Source organism: Oryza brachyantha, chromosome 6, assembly GCF_000231095.2.
Source record: "Oryza brachyantha chromosome 6, ObraRS2, whole genome shotgun sequence".
Lineage (NCBI taxonomy): Eukaryota > Viridiplantae > Streptophyta > Magnoliopsida > Poales > Poaceae > Oryza > Oryza brachyantha.
The window spans coordinates 19,292,836-19,312,182 of NC_023168.2; the positions used below are offsets into that span (position 1 = coordinate 19,292,836).

The window sequence follows — 19,347 nt, forward strand, 5'->3', positions numbered from 1 at the left end:
AATAGTGCTCCAACAGAACATCTATTCCATCCTCTATTTTTAGATGTCCTCTGTATTAGGAGAGAGAACCTCTATATTTAGATGTTCTCTCTCCATCATCTAAAACTTAAATGTTCCCACTTTGGCAATTGTAAAACATAAAACAAATGCATGGTGGTTACATGTATCAATAAAATATAATAGACTAGAATATAGACGCTCTAATATGGATGATCTGCTAGAGCACACAAATATATAGAGCATGAAATTGTTTTAGATAATCATCCAAACTAAGATATAGAGGATCAAATTTAAATGAGCTGTTGGGGATGCTCTTAACCCCCAAAAATAGAACCAACCCATCCTATATCCTGGGTTAGCTCTAACCCATCCTACTTAGGCCCCGTTCGACACCCCTACTTAATTTATCCATATTTCCTCGTTTTCCATACGCGCACTTCCCGAACTGTTAAACGGTATATTCTTTTGGAAAATTTTCTATGGGAAAGTTGTTTCAAAATATCATATTAATCTATTTATAATTTTTTATAATTATAATTAATTAATTATGTACTAATCTATTACTACGTTTTCCGCACCGATAACTTAACATACAATGAACACAACCCTTAGTCCACAAACCAAACACATCCCAATAGATCATCTGCATTATACCATATATATCACATACAACTATATTTTATTAATACATGCTAACTATTTATTTTCTCTCCCGCATTGAGATATTTTTACATCCTATTTGGAGTGAGGAGAGAAACTAGGATGTGTTCGAGCGCTTGCTGAACCAGATTGTTGTACTGTTCAGCCTCTATTTTATTTCTAAAGTATGAGATGGATGAACAGTTAGGCACGCTCTTACTCCTACAGCACAAGCGAGAGAATCTGACATGATTGCTGAGCTATTAACTTCGTATAATCTTTTAACCATTCGTCAAATGACCTTTCATATTTGGTGTTTGTGTCTGCGTGGGAACCATATGTCAGTCTTTACATCAAATATATCCACCAGCACCGATCTCCTCCGTCAACTTCCCAAACGGTCATCTACCACGTCATAAAAAATGTCTCTCTAGAAAGGCTATTTTATTAAGAAAAACCTTCCAGAGGGCATTGGGCATTGAATACTTTATATAAACATATATTTTGTAACTACTTTAAAAGGTAAATTAAAAAGTATGGACGTCGCGTTTTGGTGATAGCGTCACCAACTGAAATTTTTTTATTAAATAAACCTTTTTAGTCAGTAATTTAATTACTAAATCACCGGACAATTTTTTTTCAAAACTAAACCTTTTGGTCACGTCAGTGCTGGTGGCGTGTCAGTGCTGGTGGCGTGACAAGACAATACTGCCACGCAGCCTAATCGGCGTAGCAAGCCTTTTGACCATGTCAATGTTGTTTGTTGACGTGACCCAAAAAATCATACAATGAAAATATTTTTTCCAGAGATTTACAAAATAAAAAAAATTCTGACCAACTCACGGTGGTAGCGAAAGCCCATCAGTAGGGCCGGAGGGTGCACCGTGCACATGGACACATAGACTGACACCGTCGATTTTTCATTTTTTTTAATCTCCTTGTGTGCAGCGAATTTTGTGTTAAATATTACACAAATGTGCGTACATGCAATCGTTGTGTCCATCTAAAAACCTTGTCTAAATTAAGGAGTATTTTCTAAAAAAAGCAATAGGCATCTTGGTGCTGCTGGTGATGCTCCCGTATCACCCGAAACAAATTAGCTCAATTCTCAGGGGGCATGGACAAGTTAGGACATGCATGATAGTTCTTTTTATAGATGGGACAATCATTCTTTCAGTTTACAATTTGACATACCCATAAGTGGGATAACATGGAGCGAATTAAAACTTTCCACCATTTCTTAACTAATAATACACCCATCCATTATAACAAGAAGACTATATGACTCAAAATTGGCGAAGCGTGGATGGATGAACTATGTGGATTTTTATTTACTCCTTTTGTTTTCCTCGGAAGGTTGGGATGTGCACGGAAGGAGTGGGAGGGGTCGGTACCAACCCTGACACTTTTAAGTAGTAGAGATTAATTTCCTCTTGTGCAACCTTGAAAAGCAGCTACCAACATTATTTGGATAAATTCTTTTATCCTTCATGCTAAGTTCAACAACTAGAGCTATCTCTAGATGTTTTTGACCGTCAGCGACTCATGTCTTGCATAGGTATCGGCGCCGAAGTCATCTTCTGGGAGTTGACTACCCATCCTTGAAGAACAAAAAAGGGTAGACAGATGGATCCATAAATATTAACCACATGAATTTATATAAATGGAAGTGAAAACAATACAACCAAGCGGTAGACTTTTCTCAAATTTTATAATAAAACTTTTAAGATATGTTTTTGGAAAAATAAATATTTCTTAATGTTCACACTGTGACAGTGAGTTAATTAAATAGTTATATTGATGTATTTCCCAGGGTCTGCCATTAGCCCTAAATGTCTGTATAATTTTCTTTTAAAAAATCCACATAGTGACAAATAGATTTTACCTTTTTTTCCCGTCTGTACATAAATTTTAACTTGATTTTTGATGAATAGATATATGATATCATGTATGTACTTGGACTTTAAAAATGGGATGGCAGGTGGAAATAAAATTGAAAGAATTTTGAATTAGAAGTGATTCACAGAACAAGTGGTTATATGTTGCATGCATGGTGATGAGACGGACGAGCTCTACCTAAACTGTCACATGGTTTTTAGGTGAAAAACTTTTAAAGATAACTATAAATGTAATGTAATTGTTGATTTTCAAGATATTTGACCATTCATCTTATTTAAAAATTTTATGAAGATATGTAAAAACGTAAATTATAATTAAAATACATTTAGTATTATATCCTCTCATAACAATACAAATGATAATTATTGAGTTTTTTTAATAAGACGGATGATTAAACATTTACCAAAAAGTCAACATCATCGTATACTACTTTGTTTTTTTTACTTATCGCTGTTGGCTTTTAGATTTATATTTGACTATTCGTTTTATTAAAATTATATAATTATTAATTATTTTGTTATGATACAATTTATTACTAAAGGAACTGAGCATTCCTAACCGTTCATCTATCCCATGCTCTACCCTAAAAATAAAGGATGAAAGGTAAAGATTAAGCTCCAGAAGAACATCCATTTAATCCTCTATTTTTAGATGTCATCCATATTTGAAGAGAGAAATTCTATATTTGGATGTTCTCCTCTCCGTTCTCCAAAGAAATATAAAGTATATCATATATGGATGAACTGCTGAAGTACAAAGAGATATAGAGTATGAAACTGTTTTAGATGATCATCCAAATAAAGATATGAATGACTAAATTTAGATGATCTGTTGAGGATGTTCTAAGCATAAGCATGACTATAATTTTCATATTTACACGAAAAAATTAAATAAGATAAACGATAAAAAAATAGATCTAAAATTTAATGGTGTCCAAATTCATTAGGATCTAAATGAATATAGAGATGAACAAAAAAATCTTATAATATAGAATAATAGGTAATGTAATTTATCTGTAAAGTCTAGTCATAACAAAGGACGCTCTATGAAGTATCTGTAAAGTCTAGTCATTACAAATAGTACCTCTACATCACAATTTACCTTACTATGACAATGGAAGTCTTCGAAACCCATAGATCAAGCGGTTTGCCCCTTGCATACATCTATGATGTGTTGTATTACAACAGAGGTTGATCCGTCTATAAGATGTATGAATCCGTTACAGAAGGGTGTTTTATTCATTATAGCCTCCATATTATCTACAAGTAAATTTACTGACTCCTAGATAAGCTGTCTTTGGTGTCTTTAATAACCATATGTAATATTACCTCCATAACAAAAAAAAAACTAACTTTACCTAGATTCATCCTTAAAAATTAAGTTTATTTGGGATAGAGGCAGTAAGTTTTTCCTATGGCACTAAATATAATCTCAGGTTCTAAGTTTGTCCAAATTAAAGTATTCAAATAGAATGAACAGAAGGGGAGGAGTTACCATTAGCAGGGTTGATGCCACGGTTCTTGAGCTCGCGGTACATTTGGCTAAGGGAACATCTCTCACAGAAGAACTGCAGACAACAATCGGTGCAGGGATCAGGTGCCATGCCGAACGTGGCGCGGAGTTTCTGGCGGTAGGACCAAGAGTACATGGTGTACAGGCCTGGGCACACTGTGGTGGGTCGCATCCAGCAGTAGATGATGCTTGCTATGCCGCAAGCTGCACACATGCAAACACATTTACATCAGATGTATAAAGTATGCACCCATGACCTCACCACAGACGTTCATTAGATATATATTGATTCAATATAAGAGTATCACGCGATTAAGGGCAGTTACAGATGCTGCCTCTGTCGAGGGTCTCGGCGATATGGCCGAAGGCAACACATGGACAGAATAACGCCAGGCAACCTGCAAATACAGTTGCATATAGCTTTAGTGCATACTACATAGACATTATCAATTCCTTCAGTTCAAATTCAGCTAGCTCACAGCTGTTGCAATCGTCGCAGCAGTCACAGAGGCCGGTGGTCCATGTCTGGCCAACCGGTGCCGCTGGAGAATCACCGGCCATCTTACTTAATTCTCAAGCTATAGCACTAAGTCTTAACTAGCTTGCCTGCACACAACTTACTCGTTCTAGCTAGCTATATGCATGTATGTAGCATTAGCAATGCAATATATGGAGCCATGCATAAGCACACATATTTATAGATGCCCATTAGCCAATGCAAGTGTCTTCATGAGGCTAGGTAATGTTGACGACAATGTAGATGCCGCACAATAATCAAAAGTCACACATATATCTGGATCCTAGTGCTGAATAGAGTCATGCACCTGTAACATCATTGTGAACCAGACCTTCACTTAACCAATTTGATCGATACAACAGCATTACGTCTATACCCCATGTCCTAACTAAAAAACTTTGCTTCGTTGGGCCTGTTGTTTTTGCTATTGTGAGATAACGGTTGATATTTTTTCCCTGAGGGTTATATAGATCTATTGCTAAAGGGACTTCAGTTACAGTGCTCGAGTAGCACCTCTAGGTCCTAGGTTCGACTCCCCACGGGAGCATATCCGGTCGAGTTTTTATATATAGCTATGTTAGACGACTTATACATAGACAAAGACTGAATTGTACCACAAAGTTGATGGCTGGACAATATCAACATAGTTACGCAAATAATGCATATGTAAAAAATATTTGATAAATCATGTCAAACATGTGATGAATAGCCCGGCAAGTAAGGTGCCGAGTATTCTGAGAACTCCTTAAAAGTATATATATGATCAATCAAGTGCAATCAGTTGGTCGTTTAAACGGACACTTGATCTCTAAAAAGTAAAAACAAATAAATCTTCACGGTATATTTGAGCATGCATAACGGGGCTAACTTGTATATATCATTGTATGTTGGGAATATATTGCATCTATTTTGGACACATGGAACCTAGCTAGTTCTGCATTCTCTGCTAACAAGAAATAAATAAAATATGGTTACCCTGTGAGAAGTAAAAATTCCCGAACTTCTAAACTAGGATGTAAATGGCCAAATTCGAAGAATTACCAAAACCACACCCATTTTCATCTAGGTTGCTGAGTGCAGCTCAATATGGAATATAATGGATACAAGGAATATGATCGCTAAACAAACATGCACCACAGATGTAACATGCAGTGATACTCACCTCCTATCCATAAACAATTGCTCATCCCCCTACTCCAGCCCATGATAATGAGGCTGTTCTTGACAGTCTTCAAAGACAGTTGTTAATGAAAAACCATTTTCATAATTATTTCCTTAAACTGTCTTTGATATGGCTCAAGGTAAAACCTTCTAGGATAAGGGCATAAGATCAACGATGAGGATGCTATGCCTCATGCATGTACACACGTATGTCTCACTCGAAGACAGTATAGTATAGTAGAAAATCAGGCCTATACGTGTCAGCAGATGTACTACTGTCGCTATAGTGGACTCTGGCCAGCAACATTATATTGCTGTACGAAAAGAAAATTAGATTCTTGGAAGACAGCAACATTTCATTATCTGTTTTCACATTAATCATGTGGTCGTTATATGGACCACACTCAGCTTTAGTTAGCATTTACATATGTTATTCGAGGGCATAGAACATCACTTGTACTACTGCAACTTTTTTTTTTGTCTGCAGGTAGCCACTCACAAGAATAACATAGATTCCTTTCCAATGTCAACTAACCGCACAACATGAAGATATTATTTGCACATGTGCTCAATTGAACCAATTGTATTTAGTGTTGAAGCCAGTAAAAGAGACTTCTTGAGGCCAGTAAATAGAATTTTCTTATTAGGCCCATCTATCTCAAATTAGTACCCATCTATATATGCACCTCATGTTGTTAAAAGTAATTTCTTGCTTTCACTTTTGTAATTATACACCATGAAAAATATATTACATGTAATACTGAAGTTTTTATTTTTCACAAGTGATACAACGTGGTCCACCTAGCCTACCAGGGCAACGCATAGGCACTAAGTGGCATCCTCCCACCGGTAACCTAGCTACTCCTAGACAGTGACGGTAATATGGTACACCACCCAGCTCACACCAAACACACTTGTGAACAACAACCAATATAAGTGATAAAGCAAGCAAATGATCGGTATCAGGGTTCACTGACCCAGTCCACATCCCAACAAAAATCTCACTATTTCACAACATTCTAAACAAATTTGCAAGTTCCAAACAATACAGTGAGTAGAACAGCAGCCAGCTACCAACAAATTATGCAACACAATATATGGTGCAAAAGAAACGGCCAAAGGGTAGATGCTACCTACAGTAGCACCAAATTTACAAGTATGAAACCATACTATAAATCAATATATATGTTTCCTTCCACAAAACAGTGAAAGCAGTATGCCCCACAAAGACACATAATACAAAACAAATGGTCAGCACTTCACTGTCAATAGACAAAATATAATAGGGAGACCAAAAATCTAGGAGAAAGCAAACCAGATCTAAAACACCACGATTGAGGAAAAAAATCAAAGAAACACATGACAGCTATATTCAATACTTAAATATTGCTTTACTTTAAGCATTTATTTTCTATAACCTAACCCAGACAAAAGAAGCCCTAAATCAATGGCGTGAGACAACAGATCTGGTTAGATTTCACTGGTAAGGAACATATACTGCAAGGACTTTACCCAACACCAAAAACAGGGTAACAATATCTGTTGTAACTTAGGGTTTTCGCAGAAAAAAAAATGAACGGATTCGAGATCACCTTATCTGGGCGTTTGTGGAAGGCGCGAAGAGCACCGTACAAATGACGCGAGATCTCGCCAATCATCTTCATGGATGCTCGAGGCAGCGGGTAGCCTATCCCCAGCTCAAGCACGAACAATATGTGCAGGCGGTGAGGGTTTCTGCGGGGCAGGAGGAGGAGGAGGAAGCGGCGGCGAGGGTGCCATCCGCCATGGCATTCGATGGCGAGGAAGGATCCAGAAGGGAGGTGACGGTGCCACCGCTGCGAGAGGAGGAGGAGGAAGCCTGAACCCTAGGATGCTAGCAAGGAAATCGCCGCGGAATCCGCGCCGCCGGCCGCCGCCCCGCCGCCGACGCCGAGAGGCGGCGTCGATTTGGGATTCTTTTTTTACCACCTCGAAATGGGGATTTGGTGTGCTTCGTGGGATGCTCTTGCAGCCTTGGCCCACTGGGCTTGGAAATGCTAGCGGGCCGCTACTCCATCTGGGCCGTGAATTTTAGATCGGACGGTCGGGGAGTCGGATACCCCACCACTACACTATCCCAGCGCACGAGCTGGGAGCCGCACGGCCGCAGCCGCCTCCACCGCCGCTCCCGAGCTTCTCTCATGGCGGCCATGGCCACGGCAGCCAAGCTCACGGCGGCCGCCTCCGCTCACCTCCTCCGGTGAGCTCTCTCTACCTTCCATTTCTCTCTATAAATCAGTAATCAAGCAAAAAATAATAATAATACACGTCTAAGCCAACCTACCCCTTGTGCAATTCCTCTTGTGACAGGCGTTCTCCCTTGCTGCGAGCTCACGGTATCCGAGTCCCCCGCCGCGTCGCTCCCCAGAGGTGTGGCTGGTTTCATGAGGGGTCTGACTGTGCCCATGTTTCTTTTGCCAAAATTTGTAACCTAGGCTGTGTTGTACTTGTACATGGATGCTTACTAGATATTGAGCCTTGATTGGTTTAGAGCAATTAATTCCCAGATGATTAGTAACAGATTCCACATTCTACATTATGAACATTGGCCTGTATATGTGCATAGCTCTAGATTTATTCAGATATGGAGGGTCAATCAACAGAGTGTTATGCTCTAAAAACAGACATATATGAATGTAATCATAGGTTCCTTGTCTGGCATAGCCACATGAGGATGTGGTAGAGAATTAACATGAGTAGTCATGAAAAAATGTTTCCGGCAATTAAGAAGTGTTTAAAGTTAGGTTATTACATCACAAAGATGTGTGAATTAGAGATACAACATACTGGCATGACTGGACCCAAATGTTAATGGCACATATTTTCCAACATTTTGATCTTTGCAATGGTACCAAGCACTCTTCTGTATGCAATTCGTTCTACACAGGTACATGCCAATGAATAGAGAGGTAATCAATAAATTGCAATTTTACCAAAGCCCAGCTAGTTATAGTGGTAGGGAAAATAATAGAATTCAAAATTTAAAAAGTGCCTAAACAATATGATGGCATTTGGATGTGTGGTGGGTTTTACTAATATTTAATTCTGGTACATTTCTGTTTCCCTCAAGATTTGTGCGCCACATTGCTTCATCAACAAATGAAGAAGCTGCTGCTAAAGCAGCGGCAGCAACTGCTGATATTGGAGGACCAACCATGTAAGCTTTCTCATTTTACAAGTATTTCATAAGCCCTTCTGTAGCAGTTGCACTGAATATTCCTCTTTGTTTACTTTTGGAAGTTTTGACAAGATAATTGCAAAGGAAATTCCTTCGAATGTTGTCTATGAGGATGAGAAAGTGCTGGCATTTAGAGATATTAATCCACAAGCCCCTGTGCACGTTCTAGTCATTCCAAAAGTAAGAGATGGGCTAACTGGACTAGACAAGGTATGGAGTGTTGCTCAGTTGTGTTTGCGAAAGAAATTTCCAACCTGTAAAACCTTGTAGCATGACAGTATCCATGTACTTTGCATGTTGATGCCCTTTTTAACGGTGTTTGTCATGTACTCATGTGTTTCTTGAGAAAGATTTCCACCAGCCATTAGTTCCATTCTATGACCTCATGTTGGAAGAACATATTTTTAGGCTGAACCAAGGCATGTCGAAATTCTGGGGTATCTCCTATATGCTGCGAAAATAGTGGCTGAGAAGGAAGGAATAGCTGAAGGGTACCGTGTTGTCATAAACAATGGACCTAAAGGATGTAAGCACTCCTATGCCACGGTCTCTTCTCTACTTACCACCCTTCTTGTTGGGGTTGCACATGTTTTCAATGTTTTATGCCCATGCTCATGCATCGGCTGTTTTTCATCACCACCATATTTTTCAGTGTTCATGCTAATGCTCTCTCATTCATCTGTCCACAGGTCAATCGGTCTATCACCTGCATTTGCATGTACTAGGTGGAAGGCAGATGACATGGCCTGCTGGTTAAATAATCCAGTTTGGTTATCTTCGCCAGTTTGTCTGTCTGCTTCGCTACTATCTGCCTGCATTGGTGAATGGTGATGCCCCTGTGTGAATCTATACATTTTCTTTTAGTGAGATTTGTTTTGTCATCCTGTAATCACTCACTGTGAACTGCAATGCTATATTTTTTATGATGTAGTGTTGGATGCAGTGCACCGAATTCTATTGTAAGGGCTCGTTCGGTTTAGTAGGATTTCCAAATCATAGAATAGAAAAATAAAGTATTAGGATGTCATATGCACTGCAATCCTTACAAAATTTTCCAAGAGCTCTCACCTTATTCTAAGAATCCTATGGAACACAAATTAATTAAGTCATAAGGATACAATCCTTCGGAATTGGGTAGGTTATATGCCTACAAAACAAATGATCGCATATGTTTCAATTCTTAAATAATCCTTTGGACCGAATGATCTAGCCTCTCGCATATTGGGCCGTGGCAACACGAATTAGGAAAAGGAAATATCTCCTTGCCGAATGATGTATATTTGAAGCCTTCGCAAATACGATTTTAGTTTTTTTTAACCGGAATAATATGTTAGTTGTTTGATAAACCAAAGGAAAATGGATAGATCACACTCAGTGCAGCTATCAATTCAACATGTTGCTTTTAGCTGCAAGATAAAGCAAAAGGAAAATAGACCGATCACACTCGGTGCAGCTATCAATTCAACATGTTGCTTTTAGCTGCAATCTATGTACAATCAAGTCACTCTCAAAGCAAACAAACAACATAATTCCCGCCTGTATTCAGAAAATAAGAAATTCAAGAACTGGATTCAAGCGGAGTAGGTTAAAAGCGAATGACGAGAACATTACAAAATTTATGTCAAATGTTTCAGCTTATTACATGTCTCGGGGCCCCTCTCGCCACTTCGCCAGCATATCCTAGGAGAGGCAAGATGGCTCGTGAGTCATGATCGAGAGCTACTGCATTGTTTCTTGGTATCCAGCATTAGAGGATTTATCAGTGTTTGCCTTCTTCCTCACAAAACTTCTTGTACTTCTCATCATCCATCAGCGAGTTTAGTTCACTTGGATCACTGATCTTAACCTTGATGATCCATCCCTTTTCATATGGACTTCCATTGACCTGTGTAAATTGCAGAAACAGATTGTCAACTGAATAATACCACTAGTCATTAGTCTAGCAGGGGTAGCGGTTGCAACTCACAAATCCTGGTTTTTCACTTAGTTCATCATTTACTTGAAGAATCTCTCCAGATACTGGTGCATTGATATCACTGGTTGCTTTCACACTTTCAACCGCACCAAAGTTCTTTCCTTGTGATACAGTAGCACCAACTTCTGGAAGCTCAACATACACAACATCACCCAAATGGTCCTGGAATCGGAACAGAACATATAGTTAACAATATTACCAAAAACCATCACAGAATTCTACTTTGGGAAAATGCTATATATACATGTCAATAACATGATGAAGTAATCAATATACCGAGAGACACAGTAATATAGCGTAGGCCTATGTCTAGTATCTGATAAAGTGATGGTGCATCAGGCAAATAAGTATATTGAACCTGATTACCATTTACCTGAGCATGGTCTGTGATCCCTATGGTAGCTGAATCACCCTCAACCTTCACCCACTCATGAGTATCCGCATACTTTAGATCTTTAAGGACTGCCAAGAAGGAAAATACATTACTTATTAGAGTGACATGCTGAAAATGAAGTAACGGATATTGTTTACATTTAGATATGCTAGAGGGGTGCAGGCACGCCAAACACGGGAAAATTTTAAACAGATATTTTGAAGAGACAGAAAACCAAGTTCAGAAATCAAATATGGCACAGGGTTCACATGACCAACTTCTCTTGGAACCACCTGTTTTTATCTCCGAGAACTGTTATGGAAACAACCATTGCATATGGAATAGAAATGCAACCCCATATCTTCTGTTGTGTTGTCTTTGTTTCTCTAACATGTAATTTGCAACCTACCAATTTTTAGGAAGCTCTACACTGTTATTCCAAAAATCACCAGCATATTTCAACATCCAAAATTCTCAACCAACATAAGGGGAGTGGGCATTTTAGTTATCCAATCAGTGCAGAGTCTATGAACCCCCACAGTCCACACACAGAGAAGAAACTGGCAACTAATAAGTCTAGAATGGTGCATCAACAACAAAATATTTGAATGATAACCCTAACATTATACCTAATCCTCCTCCCTAACATGCAGAACCAACATCCATCAGAATAAGTTATAAATTATCGGGTCAGTGCAGCAAACCCACCACAAAAGTTCAGATTTAACAGCATGCTTCCTCCCGAAACCCGATACTTAGGGCGCAAACAGCAACAGCACGCCGTCCCAACGCGCGGAGCATTTGATCCCCAATTCCCCATACCACAACAAAGTAGTACACAACTACACATGATAGATGACAGGCAGAATACTAAAGAGGAGGAGGATAAAAATGGTGAGGGAAGGAGAGGGAGGCGGACGCCACACCGGTGGAGAAAGCCCTGGGGAACGAGGAGATCCGGAGGTAGGAGGCGGCGCGGCAAGCCCAGAGCGCCCTGGAGGCGGAGGCGGCGGCCATGATCGAGCTGTTTGTTCCACCGCTGAGCTCACTTCGAGTGGACCCCCTCTCCGCGGATCTCTTGAAGAAAAAAGACTGTGAGCTTGGCTCCTAATGGGCCTTTTTGCTGGGCTTGATGCACCGCACGCCGATGTCCACAGATCACCCCGTCGCCAAAATTTAGCTGTAAATACGAACGCTCGTACTAGTTGGAGACTCAGGGTACTGTAATCAGAGAACATTTGGTGTGTACTCAGAATCGTATGAAGTATCAAGCGGATAGGGGTTGACAAATCATATATTTGTAAACGAAAAATAATTTATAAATAAAACTTTTATACACGTGTTATTCGTGATATAAGAGCCAAGACTGAAAAATAAAATATGATGAAAAACCCTTCTAAAATCAACTTTAAATTTAAGATTGAAAATTTAAAAATTAACTTATAAGTATAACATAAGTGAAAAGATAAGTACTCCCTCCGTTTCATAATGTAAGATGTTTGACTTTTTTGGTTACAATATTTGACTATTTGTTTATTAAAAAAATATGGAAATATCATTTAATTTGCTTGTAACTTACTTTATTATCAAAACGAACTTTTTATTTTTATATTTGTATTAAATTTTTAAATAAGACAAATGATCAAACATTACAACTTAAAAAAATAAATATTTTATATTATGAAATGGAGGTAATACGTAGCATAATAGATCGGAGCGTCATTTGCAATGGGTGATCGGGTACATTTGAAATTGCTGCCGTGTACAATAGTAGGTGATCACCAGGGCTAATAGCAAACTATCATTTCGTTTCTAAGGCACATTTCAAGTACCGGGAAAGGTGGGGACCGTAGCATATCGGCTGAGCTTACTTACCACTAGTCTTGTTCACCTAGCAATTCATGTTTCACAACTCAGAGAAGGTCTTGGCTCCGGTGAAACGAGTCTTTCTCCATCGCCTTCTTTGGTTCCAGATTCTATCGCGCCGGTGGTACCTTGTCAAGTCTTGGATTGGGCTCTCACACGCAAGGGATTAAAGATGGTGCCTCAAGTCCAAGTACGCTGGTCCAGGTTGAATTGGCATGAATTGCGGCATCGTTTTCCGAAAGATGAAGCTTGGGGACAAGATTTGTAAGAAGTATAATATAGACTATAAATCAGCTAAATGCTCATGTGAGAGAGATGAGGAAAGAGAGAAGAGGTGAATCATAATCTTATAGCCAGTTTGGGCACAAGAACCAAGTAACAATGTGAGAGAGACATGTTGGTCCTGCATTAATGATAAGAGCAAATATAATAGCAGGCTACATGCTGACTAAATGCTTATGTGGAGGAGAAAGAAGATTAGTAGGCTGTAATCATATAACTAGCTTGGACACAAGAACCAAAAGTTATATGAGAGATACATATGGGTCCTGCATTAATGATAAAGAACTAACCAGTATGCTAACAAAAGACTAAAAAAACTTTATACCCAGTTTATTGACTATATTATTAGTCTTGCTCCAAGAGAAATGTCGCTACAGCAACTCCAGAAGGGCACGAAAGGATTGAACGGAGAAATGAGTTCTGGAAGGCGAAACGGCCCAACCCACGCTACAAACAGAGAGGAATTAAAATTTAGTTTATAAGCGAAAAGATAGTTTGATTTTTTTTTTAGATTTTTTCTTGACTTTCATGCGCACGTTTCTCAAACAGCTAAACAATATTTTTTAAAAAAAATTATAAAACACTATAATCTCATTAATTCTATAGTTATATTGTACCATAAAATTAGATAATTTTTTAGCTGAAGTCATGATATTCAAAATAACCCTGCCGACGGCAGATGGGAGAGAGAGGAGAACGAAAAATCATGTGAACAATCTAGAATTCAATTCGAATCATCTCTCTTCCTATATTATATTATGAGGCGTGTTTAGTTTTTAAAAACTTTTCTAAAAACATAACATTAAATCTTTAACATTTAAATAAAACATTAAATATAGATAAATATTAAAACTAATTACACAGTTATAGAGAAAATCATGAGACGAATCTTTTGAGCTTAATTAGAATATGATTAGCCATAAGTGTTACACATGTGCTAATAACTGATTAATTAGACTCAAAAAATTCGTCTCGCGATTTTCAGACAGAATCTAAAATTTATTTTATAATTAAACTATATTTAATAGTTTAAATATGTGACCGTATACGTTTACATGACTACTCTTCCAAAAGATTTTGGAATCTAAAACTAGGGGAATTTAACCTTTCGCCATCTTTAGATTTGGTAATTAGCCAAATTTCTTTTTTACTTATTATGTTGCCAAACCTAAGTTGTTGGTCTGTTCACTCTCTTCCTTCTCTCAAATTCACAATCAATCAATAGTGAAATCTGAGAGCGGACTCCTGAGTCTGAAGTCTGAACAGATGGATCCTGAATCATGATCGATCTTGTCACCTCTGTTTTGCAGCAATGGATGTTGCGGCCGCCGCGGGCGTCGTTGGTGGGTTCTTGCAGGTCGTCTTCGACAAGTACTACGGGTCCAAGCTCGAGCAGTGGGCTGCTCGCTCGGGCCTGCGCGGCGACTTCCTCAGCCTCAAGAACCAGCTCCACATGGTCCGGGCCATGCTTGAGGCCGCCGCCGGCGGCAGCAGCAACGGCAACGGCCCCAACAACGAGTCTCTGCGCAGCCTCATCGTGGAGCTCAAATCCGCTGCCTACGCCGCCGACAACGTGCTCGACGAGATGGAGTACTACCGCCTCAAGGAGCTAGTCGAGGACACCGGTGGCGGCGCCGGCGGCACACCGTCGTCGGCTCGCCAGGTGGTTGGCCGCCTGGTTGTGCCTGGTCCTCTCCTGTCCAATCCATTCAAGCGAGCCAGGACGGGCGCTGACGATGCCTTGCAAGGGCAGGACGCTGGTACCCCCAATTTCGATCAAGATGCAGTATCCTCCAGGATCAAATCGATATCCTGCTGTCTCGAGCAGATTGCAGGCATGGTTCGGAGCATCATCGAGCTCGACAAGTTGGTGTCAATGGCGAACTTTCGGCATGTACAACCAGAGGTGGCAAGTCTGCGCCAGACCAGTTCCATCCCCACTGAGTCTAAGTTGTTTGGGAGAGACGAGACTACCAACAGCATCGTCAACCTTCTGCTTAGAGCAGATCTAGACTCTAGATACAGTAACTTCAATGTTCTTCCCATTGTTGGCATTGGTGGAGTTGGTAAGACTGCTCTTGCCCAGTGGATCTACAATCATCAAAGAGTCATTGATTCATTTCAAGTGAGAGCCTGGGCATGTGTCTCTGATACCCTTGATGTGCGAAGAGTGATAATGGATATAATAGATTCGGTGGACGGTGCCAAAGAAACTCCGCAGTTCCATAGATTGCCTAGTCTTGATGCAACTCTGAGGACCCTGATGAGGAAAATTGAAGGGAAGAGGTTCTTGATTGTTCTTGATGATGTGTGGGTCAGCAGACACTGGGAGAAGCTTTCTTGTCCCTTGTCCTCGGGGATGTCTGGAAGCATGGTTTTACTTACAACCCGACATAGTAAAATTGCTAAAGCCATGGGCACATTTGACAGTGTGACATTGGAAGGTTTAGACGATAATGATTTTTGGGTGTTCTTTCTACAGTGCACAAACATCACAGAGGACCACACTTTGGTTCAAATTGGCAGAAAAATAGCTCACAAGTTGTATGGCAACCCCCTGGCTGCCAAGACTATGGGGCGATTCCTTTGTGAAAACCACGACGAGGAGCATTGGTGCAAGTTTCTGAAGAGAAACATTTGGGAACTAAAACAAGGCCCTGATGACATTATGCCGGTTTTGCTGTTGAGTTATCAGCATCTCCCTCTCAGCTTGCAGCGATGTTTCATCTATTGTGCCATATTTCCAAGAGGCTATAAGTTCACTGAGCAGGAGCTTACATTTGCCTGGATGGCACAAGGCCTCATTCCAACACTTGGAGAGGATCAAACATTGGAAGATGTAGCAAAGGAGTATATTAACGAGTTACTCAGTTGCTCATTCTTTCATATAATTGAGAGTGGCCACTACATGATGCCTGGATTGTTACATGATCTTGCTCAGCTTGTTGCCGAAGGGGAATGCCAGGCAACTAATGGTAAATTTCCCATCTCAACTGAGGCTTGTCACTTGTATATCTCTCATTCTGATCATGCTCGTGATATGGGCCTATGTCATCCACTCAATTGTTATGGTCTTCCAATGAAATGCCACATCCAAAAGAACTTATGGGCTGGCTTGCTGCATCTAAAAAATTTGCGGACTATAATGTTCTCTGCCTCTTCATCAATTTGGTCTCCAGGTTCTGAGGTAGTCTTTGTCCAAAGCAATTGGCCTAGTACCATCAGACTGTTATCTCTGCCCTGTACTTTTCGAAAAGAGCAACTTGCAGCAGTTGGTAGCTTTATACATTTGCGTTACCTAGACCTCAGATGGTCACGCTTTGAAGAATTACCTGAAGCGGTATGCAAGCTTTACCTTCTACAAGTTCTGAACATAAAGCACTGCCCGTGCCTTCTTCATTTACCTTCAAGTATGTCCAACTTATTAAACTTTGAGCTTCTCATTGCTGATGAAGGAAAAAAATTACTCACAGGAGTTCCATATATTGGTAACCTGACTTCATTGAATGTGTTGGACGATTTCTGTGTTAGGAAAATTAGGGGCTTTGATATTGCACAATTGAAACGGTTGAGGAGCCTAAGAGGTTCATTAAAAGTTCAGAATCTTGAAAATGTTGACGGCAATGAAGAAGCTTCAAAGGCTAGATTGAGTGACAAAAGGCACCTAACTGAGCTGTGGTTATCATGGAGTGTCGGTTCTTTCATACAAGAGCCTTCAGAACAATACCATGTCCTGGAAGGTCTTGCACCACATTCAAACGTAAGTAGTCTCCATATCACAGGCTATAGGGGCAGTACTGCCCCATCGTGGCTGGCAGCTAATTTGACCCTTACCTCACTAGAGTCCCTTTATCTAGATGACTGTTCTGCATTGGAAATACTTCCTCCACTCGGACTCCTTCCTCACCTCAGGAACCTGCATATCCTCAACATGAATGCTTTAAGAAGAATTGGTTCCGAGTTCTATGGCGGTAATCAGGTGGTGGGTTTTCCATGTTTGGAAGGGCTATCTATCAAAACAATGGCAGAGTTGGAGGACTGGAATATAGAAGACCCCAATGTTTTCCCTAGCCTGACCAGCTTGACTGTAGAAGATTGTCCAAAACTGAGCAGAATACCTAGTTTTCTATGGAGTAGAGAGAGCAGATGTTGGTTCCCGAAGCTTAGTAAAATCAACATAAAATACTGTCCTGAATTGGTGCTGTCGGAAGCCCTCATTATTCCACGCTTGCCTTGGCTTCTTGATATAGATGTTCAAATTTGGCAGCAAACTGTGATAAATTTATCCGGTGGCCGTCTTGAGGTTTCTGAATTTGATTATAACAGTAGCTCAGCCCCAATAAATGTTGTTCTACAATTGCATTGGCTAAAACACGTGTCTAATTTTCATATTTGGGCACGGGACAGTCTTTCTGTACGCCCCGGGAAGCAACAGACAGATCCATCAGCATGTAATTCTGAACACATAGCAAATTCTGTACAAACATCAGCAGAGAAAGTTAAAGTCACAGGGTGTGGTGTTACTGATGAATTATTGTCAGCAATTTTGGAAAATGAAATCTATCCTTCAAGTTTGTCTATATCAGACTGTCCACAAATAACATCTCTTGATCTTAGACCCCTAAGATCACTAAAATCCCTGGCAATACAAAATTGCGTATCACTAAAAGAGCTCTTTGGGCTACAATCTTTCACTGCTCTTAAGGATCTGGAAATGGCCAATGCATCAAGTTTTGCTGAAGCATGGAGTGAACTGTTAAGATCCGGATATGCAGGGCAAGGGCAAGTTACTACCTCACTGGATTCTCTTACAGTTGACAGCACCTTATTCCTCAATTCCCCCTTGTGTGTAGTGCTCACTTCTCTGAAGAAGCTAACAATTCGTTCGGATTTCAGGGTCACTTCCCTCTCAAGACAACAGGAGAAAGCGCTTCTACTCTTAACCTCTCTGCAGGATCTTGGATTTATACAGTGCTGTAACCTACATTCTCTTCCCAGTAAGCTGCACAAAATATTCACTCTCAAGCAGCTCGAGATAGATTCATGCCCATGTGTTGAGTCATTGCCAAGTAATGGGCTGCCAGAAAAGCTTGAAAAATTGATCATCAGAGGCTGCAGCGAAAGATTGTATACAAGTGTATCAATGATGGATTCAGATAACATCAAACTGCACTTAGTAGATAGATGATGATCATCTAAAAAAAGATTGTATACAAGTGTATCAATGATGGATTCAGATAACATCAAACTGCACTTAGTAGATAGTAGATAGATGATATCCAGTAGATTAGGATCAAACTAGTTGGTAACCGTGATTCCGTGAGTATAATAATAAATAGCTCGTGCAAGTGCATAGTAATCAAGTAGTCTATGTAGTCAATTTTTTAGGTCAGGCTATGCAATACTATTATTCGTCATCATTTTTATTCATGCTCATCTGTTTTTATTTCTAAAATCTGCTACGGAAGCAACCGGTTCATATGGAACAAAAATGCATCCCATATGGGTGTTTCCATCTGACTCGACAATTCATCTTAACGATCTAATTTCTATGCCTTTATACATTCTTGAACCTCGAAACCAGATTCCTCCATAGCAGTTCTTTTATGTTCTGACTTATACACAAAAATCTCCTCCAAACGATGTGCGAACGTCTCTGACGCTGAAGCGCGCACAACAAGCAAAGCGGTCCACCAAACTCATCATAAAAGTTTAGGATAGCATTTTCTAAGTATGGGCATGGGTGGAGCGGTAGGTAATTTATGATTAGCTGCTCTAGTTCAATAAGCTAATATCACTATAAAATAAAACTAGCCCGTGCAAATTGCGCGGCTTGATATATATATTTTACATAATTACATATATATTTTTACGTCCTATTACTATAAAATTAAAAACAACTATCA

General features: G+C 39.8%; 4 protein-coding genes across 11 annotated transcripts; 2 read left to right on the forward strand and 2 right to left on the reverse strand.

Annotated features, from left to right (window-relative positions):
* Positions 1-1,635: 1,635 nt before the first annotated feature.
* Positions 1,636-7,818, reverse strand: LOC107304497 (cell number regulator 4-like). 7 transcript variants are annotated; one of them, XM_015838762.2, is made up of 5 exons: positions 7,321-7,818; positions 4,361-4,448; positions 4,033-4,254; positions 3,640-3,797; positions 1,636-2,239 (listed from the first exon to the last, which is right to left on the reverse strand). In XM_015838762.2, the coding sequence occupies exons 1-4, from the start codon at positions 7,390-7,392 to the stop codon at positions 3,676-3,678; spliced, it is 504 nt and encodes a 167-aa protein (XP_015694248.1). In that variant the 5' UTR covers positions 7,393-7,818; the 3' UTR covers positions 1,636-2,239; positions 3,640-3,675. The 7 variants fall into 7 exon arrangements, 5 of the variants coding, with proteins under 5 accessions (XP_015694248.1, XP_015694250.1, XP_015694251.1 ...); XM_015838764.2 differs by lacking the exon at positions 3,640-3,797 and having other exon boundaries at positions 1,645-2,239; positions 7,321-7,809; XR_001550581.2 differs by lacking the exon at positions 3,640-3,797 and having other exon boundaries at positions 1,650-2,239; positions 4,377-4,448; positions 7,321-7,803.
* A 15-nt stretch (positions 7,819-7,833) lies between these two features.
* On the forward strand, positions 7,834-10,064 carry LOC102704989 (14 kDa zinc-binding protein-like). Its single transcript, XM_006657171.3, has 6 exons — positions 7,834-7,967; positions 8,078-8,137; positions 8,838-8,924; positions 9,008-9,155; positions 9,354-9,471; positions 9,635-10,064. Exons 1-6 carry the CDS (start codon positions 7,909-7,911, stop codon positions 9,700-9,702), a joined length of 540 nt encoding a protein of 179 aa, XP_006657234.2. The 5' UTR covers positions 7,834-7,908; the 3' UTR covers positions 9,703-10,064.
* A 331-nt stretch (positions 10,065-10,395) lies between these two features.
* Positions 10,396-12,361, reverse strand: LOC102705353 (glycine cleavage system H protein 2, mitochondrial-like). Of its 2 annotated transcripts, none has more exons than XM_006656289.3 (4): positions 12,220-12,361; positions 11,294-11,382; positions 10,912-11,082; positions 10,396-10,830 (listed from the first exon to the last, which is right to left on the reverse strand). In XM_006656289.3, the coding sequence occupies exons 1-4, from the start codon at positions 12,308-12,310 to the stop codon at positions 10,705-10,707; spliced, it is 477 nt and encodes a 158-aa protein (XP_006656352.1). In that variant the 5' UTR covers positions 12,311-12,361; the 3' UTR covers positions 10,396-10,704. The 2 variants fall into 2 exon arrangements, with proteins under 2 accessions (XP_006656352.1, XP_015693800.1); XM_015838314.1 differs by lacking the exon at positions 12,220-12,361 and adding an exon at positions 12,002-12,041.
* A 2,392-nt stretch (positions 12,362-14,753) lies between these two features.
* Positions 14,754-18,629, forward strand: LOC102705638 (disease resistance protein RGA2-like). Its single transcript, XM_040525197.1, has 3 exons — positions 14,754-16,416; positions 16,621-17,201; positions 17,709-18,629. The coding sequence occupies exons 1-3, from the start codon at positions 14,754-14,756 to the stop codon at positions 18,627-18,629; spliced, it is 3,165 nt and encodes a 1,054-aa protein (XP_040381131.1).
* The last annotated feature ends 718 nt before the right edge of the window (positions 18,630-19,347 follow it).

Coding starts and splice junctions, on each gene's coding strand:
- LOC107304497 (XM_015838762.2), bottom strand. CDS start 7,392: ATGAAGATGATTGGCGAGATCTCGCGTCATTTGTACGGTGCTCTTCGC. Junction 4,449..7,320: donor TCCACAAACGCCCAGATAAG/GTGATCTCGAAT, acceptor CTGTATTTGCAG/GTTGCCTGGCGTTATTCTGT. Junction 3,798..4,032: donor TGGCATCAACCCTGCTAATG/GTAACTCCTCCC, acceptor ATTTACTTGTAG/ATAATATGGAGGCTATAATG.
- LOC102704989 (XM_006657171.3), top strand. CDS start 7,909: ATGGCGGCCATGGCCACGGCAGCCAAGCTCACGGCGGCCGCCTCCGCT. Junction 7,968..8,077: donor GCCTCCGCTCACCTCCTCCG/GTGAGCTCTCTC, acceptor CTCTTGTGACAG/GCGTTCTCCCTTGCTGCGAG. Junction 8,925..9,007: donor GATATTGGAGGACCAACCAT/GTAAGCTTTCTC, acceptor TACTTTTGGAAG/TTTTGACAAGATAATTGCAA.
- LOC102705353 (XM_006656289.3), bottom strand. CDS start 12,310: ATGGCCGCCGCCTCCGCCTCCAGGGCGCTCTGGGCTTGCCGCGCCGCC. Junction 11,383..12,219: donor CCCCAGGGCTTTCTCCACCG/GTGTGGCGTCCG, acceptor CCTTCTTGGCAG/TCCTTAAAGATCTAAAGTAT. Junction 11,083..11,293: donor GGATCACAGACCATGCTCAG/GTAAATGGTAAT, acceptor TTCCGATTCCAG/GACCATTTGGGTGATGTTGT.
- LOC102705638 (XM_040525197.1), top strand. CDS start 14,754: ATGGATGTTGCGGCCGCCGCGGGCGTCGTTGGTGGGTTCTTGCAGGTC. Junction 16,417..16,620: donor GGAATGCCAGGCAACTAATG/GTAAATTTCCCA, acceptor TTTGGTCTCCAG/GTTCTGAGGTAGTCTTTGTC. Junction 17,202..17,708: donor GTCTTGCACCACATTCAAAC/GTAAGTAGTCTC, acceptor CAAATTTGGCAG/CAAACTGTGATAAATTTATC.